Here is a 7,491-nt window from a genome sequence, read left to right as displayed (position 1 = left end):
TTGTTGGTCAATGCTCCAAGTCGGAGGGGGACCTTTAAAATAAGCTACCCGCACTTCAAGCCAGCTACCGGCAAGCCATTAATACGGTAACGATAAAGCCCGTAACTTTCTGGGGCTCCCTCCCTTACAGCTGGACTCCGGACAGAGCGGGACACCTTTCCCCCAACCGCCCCACACTGCAGCACTTCACTTCCTGCCTGCAGCCTGCCCAGCCCAGCCCCGGACGCCTCTCGAGGAGGCCCGCGCTAGGGGAGCTCCTCCCGGAGCAGCAGCTGGTCGGCCACACCCTGCACGTCGAGCCTTCTCGGGCAGCCTTTGGGTTCCTGCGCCCTGCGTGCCAAGCCGAAGCCTCGCCTCCGCCCCTAAGGCTGTTCGTCCGCGGGCCCCTCCCAGCCAGGCCTCGCGCGGGTCCTGGTCGCACTCGAGCGGCCCTCGGCCTCCACCTCCAGTGATTTTCCTGAGCTGGGCCGCCCCACGCCTCCGGAACCATGCTGCGCTGGCTGAGGAGCTTTGTGCTGCCCGCGGCTGCTTGCCAGGACGCGGAGCCGCCGACGCGCTATGAGACCCTCTTCCAGGCACTGGACCGCAATGGGGACGGCGTTGTGGACATCATTGAGCTGCAGCAGGGGCTCAAGAGCCTGGGCATCCCGCTGGGCCAGGACGCTGAGGAGGTGGGTCCCTGCTGGGGCGCTGCTGGAGCGCTGGGAGGGCTGCAGGCACTCTGGGGACGCTGCCAGAATCCTGGAGGGTGGCGGCCCAAGGCTCTGCCAGGAAGAAGGCGGCACTGTGGCTTCCAGCCCGCGGATGGGTTCAGAGACTCGGAAAGAGGCGCGCAGCCAGTTAGCCCCATAACAGAAGCTGGACTGAAAGGCTGAGGGTATTTTTCCAGGATAACATTAGTGTTGTGAACACTCTGGCCCACGGACGCTATTACAATTTAAACCCACTCCCATGACACTTTTGTTCTGAATGCATCCCGGGGTCTTTACTTGCCTGTTGTAGTCTTGCAAACTTTTAAATCTTTTTTTTTTTTTTTTTTTTTTTTTAGCCATCAGACTTAAATGGGCCCCTAGTTCTGTGAAAGATTCATTTTGTGTCTCCTCGAAGCAGCTTTGTTACATAGCCAGTGATATTCACTGTTTCAAATCTGTTTGGAAACCAGTGGTTTTCCCCACTTGTTGAGGAGGAATGGCGACATTCCAGTATTTAAGACATTCTTGAATCAATACCCTGAGTATATGGATTGGTTTGAAGGATTGGCCTGTCGCTGAGCAGTTTGACCTCTGAGTCATTTTAATTGGGTTCCTGAAGTTCAGTCCCCTTAGCTGGGTGGAGATACAATGTTTGGAACTTCTCCAACCCCTGATAGAGTGCAAGAGGATACTGTGGCATTCCCTACCCCAAGAGGGAAAGTGATTGGGTTACTAGAGGGCCAACAACTGTTCTAAACTTGAATTTTAAACTCCTCTCTCAATGTCTTTAGTGGTTATAGACCTCTCAGTTTACCATTTCTTCTTGACTTAGATTTAGTTAGTTACAAGGGTTTTGTTTTGTTTTGTTTGTTTTTTGAGAAACTGCCCATTTTGCCCAAGGTTCATATTAATCATGATTTTATAAAACTTGTGATTATATCTGTAGATGAGTAATTTCATTCCTGATATCTGTCCTCCTCCACCCTCTTTAATCTTGCCATAGATTTGTCTATTTTGTTCACACTTTGAAAGAAACAACTTTTGGTCCTTTTTTGCTGACTGAACCTGATTATTTTCTTTGATTAATTTCTGTTTATTTCCTTCTGCTTTCTTTGGGTTTACTCATTTGCCTGTTTTCTAATTTCTTGAATCAAATGCATACTCATGAATTTTGAGATATTATATCCCTTTAATCACTTATTTGGCTGGGTCCCACAAGTATTTTTGGAATTACTTATTTTTGTAATTTAGTTTCAATTATTTTCTGATTTCCAAAATGACTATATCTTTGACTCACATGTTATTTAGTGTACTTTAAATTTCCTAATGTATGTTTTTGAGTTGGTTCCTTGAAACTATGGATAAAATAGACAAACCTTTGGCAAGACTGATTAATAAAAAGTGAACCAAAATCAGGAAAAAAGAGTTTAACAGCATATTACAAAATAAGTTATATAAAACCGTGTATATATAGACATAGGGGTCAGAATGGCACATATGTATCACTGTCATATGTGTGTATATTTAGTAAAGATACATAAAATGTATTTTATTCATACATGCGATCTCAATCTCTGTGCTCAGGCCAGGCATTACTAGCCATTCCCAGAGTTCTTACTCTGACTGGTATGCACTTCCATAAAAGGTTAATGGATATTTCTGGATTATAGGAGTTAGGTTGCTTTTTCTAATTTTTTTTCATTTTACTTTTGTATTATTCATTTTTCAATTTAGAAAAATGATTGCAATGCAAGTTTTATAATTAGGTAAGCATTGTTTTAATTTGGGGTAAATATAATTTCATCGTTGGCATGCCTTTTGGGCTACCCTCCAGAGAAGAGTTGGTTACTTGCTGCTATGTGTAGGTCCTTTGTCTCACATATCTTTGTTGTTAAAATTTTCAAGTGGTTTTATTTTATTTGATTATTGTGGCTTCCACTGAGACTAGCCCTTTTGAGAATGGGTGTGGATCCTGTTTTATTCATTGAACAAAGTAATACAAAAAGATTTAAGGCTATAACTTGAAATACTCCGACTCACAAAGCAGTGGCCCATTTTTTTGATAATAAAAAAGAAAAATTTAAATAAGTTATTAGAATTTCTATTTCCAGCATAGGTAGGACAAGATAGCCAAAAACATGTTGTATGATCACTAGAAGTTTTGGATAAAATAAGATAAACATCTTTCTACATGAATAGCTAAGTAGTAAAAAAAATAAGGAAGATTCAGTCAGGCTGCATAGGTTTACATCATGATTGTTACTTCTGCTGGTTAACTTGAGGCTATTTTCTTAACTCTTCTGGCCTCAGTAACAATAATACCACATCACGGTGTTATAATGAAGAATAAATGAATTAAAATATAAAAGTAGTGAGACTAACATCTGTATGTCATAAATATTCAACAACTGTTAGCCTTTAACTGTTTCTGTTACTACTAATGAAAGACAGGTGTCCATCTCCCTCTACATGGATTAACCAACATCTCTTCACAATTCTACCAATTTTTTCTCTTCTATATTTTGAGACTCTGCTGCTGGTGTACTCAAATTTGGCATTGTTACCTCTCCCTGGTGAATTGTTCCTTTTTACGTTATACCGTTTTCCTACCCTTTGAGCTCTGTTCCCCCATATTTTTAATATGCCTGAATCATTGCCATGAGCCAGAGTGTTTCTCTTAGCCATTTAGTTTTCCCAGGTCACCTCTGGTGAAATCTTTAGCATTTGGGTCCCACTTTGTGCAAAGGATAGTATGTGCCCCACACTCTAGTCAGGATGAGATGTTCTTTGTCTACTGGGCAGTGAGTGAGCCAGCCCCCAGCTCTTGTCACTGCCTCTGTCTTTGATCTCTCCTGCTACTAACTGCATCAGTTCTTATCCTCCAAGGAGCAGGAACCAAAATGGGATTGAGTGTGCAAAAGATTTATTGGGAGAAATGCCTGTGCCTGTGAGGGATAAGAGGGAACAATAGTAAGATGGGGGAGGGGATGTCTTTAGACTTTAGACCATGACACAAGTTTTGTTTTGTTTTTTAAAAAGGACTGTGATTGAACCCAGAGCTTCAGGAATGCTAGGCAAGTGCTCAAGAGTGTGAGAGAGAAGGATTAATTTAGGAAGAACTCCAGTCCCAAGCATAGTTGTTAGAAAGTCTCAACTAGGTTAATGGGTAGTGACTAAGGAAATGCAGTTAAGGCAGTCCTGCACTGGCTGCCCAGTGCTAGTGGGCACCAGTGTGCCCACAGTGTGCCTAGACATTGGTTGGAGCAGCCCAAGGCAAGTGTGAACTTAGCATGAGTGCTGCAGATTCAAAGATTTGGCAGGAATAGGCTGTCCATCAACTCTGCTTCTATAGACACGTGTTCTGGAAAGTTTGCTGAGCCACTCATGTCCCTGACCACCACTGTGACCACTCCTTGTGCTAGAGAGATGTGCTTCTTTGCATAGCTTTAGGAGAGAGCTCCTTTATGGTTCTTGGCTTCTCTTCCTGAAGGATATCCATGAGATAAACTTCAGTCCCCATGGCTGCAGCTGGTTATAACTAGACCTCTATTTCCCTTCTTGACTATCTATTTTAAATCCCACTCATCCACAGCTATAATATCTACAGGTATTTGTTACTTACCTTCATTCCTGAGGGGTTCAAGATTCTCAGGCCAGTATTGTATGTGTCCATGCATAGTTATAATTGATCAAGGGAGCATCAGGATGGGTGATCCATGTGGATCACCCAAGTTCCATATATACTCTTCTCTGTCAAGCAGCACTGCCTTCTGCTGATTGGAGTCAATTTACATCTGCCAACTTGGTGATGTCTCTTCTTACCTATTGGTCTCTGAACACAAGGAATACAAAATGTCCCAAGGCACCTGTAGTCTGTAGTTCAATGGGATACTTGCTGTGTTCCCTAGCAAGAATATGTCATTTTCAGGGGCCAGAAACTAATCCTGCAAAACTGAGAGTTGTGAGGATAGAAAGGAAAAAGTCCCCCAGTGGGTCATTGGGAGTGATGGTGAGGACACTCCTGCTTTTACTTCTTGGTTGCTACACTTATTTATTCTTCCCATTGAGGGACTTACTAGAGCCATATAGAGGGAGCCATATAGAGGGCTCTCCTTTAGAGCATATACACTGTATCCTCAAGGCCATCTTTGTCAAATGTTGTCTGCTAGTTGTGCTCTTCAGTTGTGCTTTCATTAGACCATTCCACTATTCTGTGAGGTTGGCTGTTCCTAGATGGCCTGATGCTGTGTTTTGAATGGGTACCCCCCAAATTCATGTGTTAGAAACTTATTACCAAAATTCATATGCTAATGACATTTGGAGAAGAATCCTTTAGGAATTTATTCAGATTAAGTGAGGTCATGAGGGTGAGGTCCCTCTAATGGCATTAGTGGTTTTGTAAGAAGAGGAAGAGAGATGCAAGCTAGAATGTTGCTCTGTCTTGCTGTGTGATGTCTTCCGTCATGTCATGATGCAGCAGGAAGGCGCTCACCAAGTACTGAATAGAAGCCAACACCATGCTCTTGGATTTCCCAGCCTCCAGAGTCATATATATATATACACATACATACATATACACACATACACATACATACACACACACACACACACACACACACACACTATATAAATTTTTGGTTCTCAATCACTTTGTTATAGTGACAAGAAAATGGACTAAGATATGTGGTGTATGATATGGCCAGTGAATTCCTTGGTTTAGGCCAACTGCTGAACAGTATTTACTGTGAACTGGACAGGCCATGTGCTAGTTCAGTGATTACCTATCTTCTCACGTAAGGAGATTTCTCTTTCTATACAAAGTGAATGATTCCTCCCACTAGGAAGATTTTCTTTCTCTACTATTTTTCAAGGCCAGTCCTAGATGTTGCTGTAATGCAATGTAATATTGCTGTTTTTGTTTTGCACCCATATTGACCCTTTAGTTAACTAGGATCCAGTTTTTCCCTCCTCGTTCATGGGGGAGGGGAGGAAGGACTGTGTAAGAAGAACTTCAACAGAGAAGCTCTGCCAAAGTTTGGGCCAGGCTGATAGGGATCCAGCCAAACGTTATTTGTGAGCAAGTCCGGAAATGATCCAGCTTGAATTCCTCACCATGTCCAGTCACTGGCTGAAAGCAGCCAAGGGAAATGATGGTAGTGGAGCTCACTGTGGTGCATCTGAAGGTGCCAAGGCAAGAGACTAGAGGATGCCAAGTCAGCTGTGTTCCCCACAGCAGGACCCCTTGAAGGAAGATCTGTGAGTTATAGCTCCATGGTTCCTGTGATATTATGCAGAAGCTCTTTGGAGTCCTTAATAATTTTTAAGATAGTAAAAGCATCTTGATACCAAAAGTTTTGAGAATTTTTGATTGATTTTTATAATACTCCATTTCACAATTGTAGCATGTGTTACTAATTCTTTATTGTTAATTATTTTATTCAGAGTTTCAAAATGATTATAAGTGAAATTGTAGTGAATCCCTGGGTATTCATGTTTTTTTCTTTCATTTTGAGTTGCATATCTTCATAGGACAAATTTTGAGGAATCGAAATTTCTGAGTCTGAGGGTCTCTTTAAATAGAGATTTGCATTGCCTTGCAGAAACCTTGTAGTCAACTCCCTCTTGACTAACAGTCTATATTTTTCCACCTCTCCATCCAATTAGGATATCAGTCTTTATAAAGTCTTCCATTCTGAAAGTAAAACTTCTTTTAATTTCCTTCATATTTTTGTTCTCTTCAGCCTTCCAGAGGACTGGATGATGCCCACCCACATTGATGAGGACAATCTAGACTCAAGTCTACTGATTCAAAAGCTAATCTCTTCCAAAGATATACTCATAGACACATCCAGAAATAGTTTTATCAGTCAACTGGGAAACCTTTAGTCCAGTTAAGTTGACACATAAAATTAACCATCATGCCTGGGAAACAGGAACTAATCAAATACTTCAATTTGATTACACAGTCAATATTTGTGGGAGAAAGTTTTCAAGGCATGGGTCAAGTGTTTGTATAATGTCAAGGACTTATGATATAGTCTACTCAAGTATAAAGAAGTGAGAACTATAGGGTGACTCTTCAACAGATGGCTTCAAGATAATAGTTGCATCTAAAACAAATATTTCAGATTAAATCCCTATAAATTTCCATTTGATTTGCTGTTCTCTCCATGTTTCCAAGATTTTTGTAATGAATTTAACCTTTAGAAGAGAGCAAATTTCAGTTTAAATTTCTTTAGATCTTAGATGGAATGAATGTATTTCATAAGGAAGAAATAGCTAGAAATTATTAAGTGTTCCAGAATTATCCAAGGGAGAGACTTTATGGAAAGTCCTGAGACAAAATTAAGAACTAGCAGGAAGTAAAATCACTAAAGTTTCTGCTGATATAACACCTTTTTTGTATGTGTTTCCAAATCTCTTTACTATGACATTATGTTTAAAAGAGAAAATTCACATAAACTTCCCTGAGGCTCAGAAATATAAGAATATGGACTGAGACTACAATGTAGTATGAGGAACAAGGACATATATTCAGCCACTACTGTTTTTCCTTTAATTATCTAATTATCCTTTTGAGAGTCTTCATTTCTTTGTCATCATTTGTTTCATATCCTCTACTTCCTGCTCTGTTCCCACTCCTGTTTTTTTGTTTTGTTTTGTTTTGTTTTTATGTACTTTGTTTTTTTTTTAATTTTTATTGTTGGTTGTTCAAAACATTACAAAACACCACGTTCAAACATTCTAAAAGATGGTCCCAATTTTTAGGTGTCATTTGAGGTACTCTGATGAAAAAAAA

The 7,491-nt window shown here is 40.9% G+C and overlaps 1 protein-coding gene across 1 annotated transcript in view; it reads left to right on the top strand.

Annotated features, from left to right (window-relative positions):
• The first annotated feature begins 215 nt into the window (after window positions 1–215).
• Window positions 216–7,491, top strand: part of Slc25a24 (solute carrier family 25 member 24) — a 51,519-nt gene continuing 44,243 nt past the window's right edge. The window contains exon 1 of the mRNA XM_015502628.2: window positions 216–671. Within this exon, the coding sequence (XP_015358114.1) occupies window positions 489–671 (183 nt within the window). The 5' untranslated portion in view covers window positions 216–488. The remainder of the gene's footprint in view (window positions 672–7,491) is intronic.

This window comes from Marmota marmota, unplaced genomic scaffold, assembly GCF_001458135.2.
Source record: "Marmota marmota marmota unplaced genomic scaffold, marMar, whole genome shotgun sequence".
Taxonomy (NCBI): Eukaryota; Metazoa; Chordata; class Mammalia; order Rodentia; family Sciuridae; genus Marmota; species Marmota marmota.
Note: the sequence above shows the minus strand (reverse complement) of the source record. Positions and strands in the feature narration are given on the sequence as shown.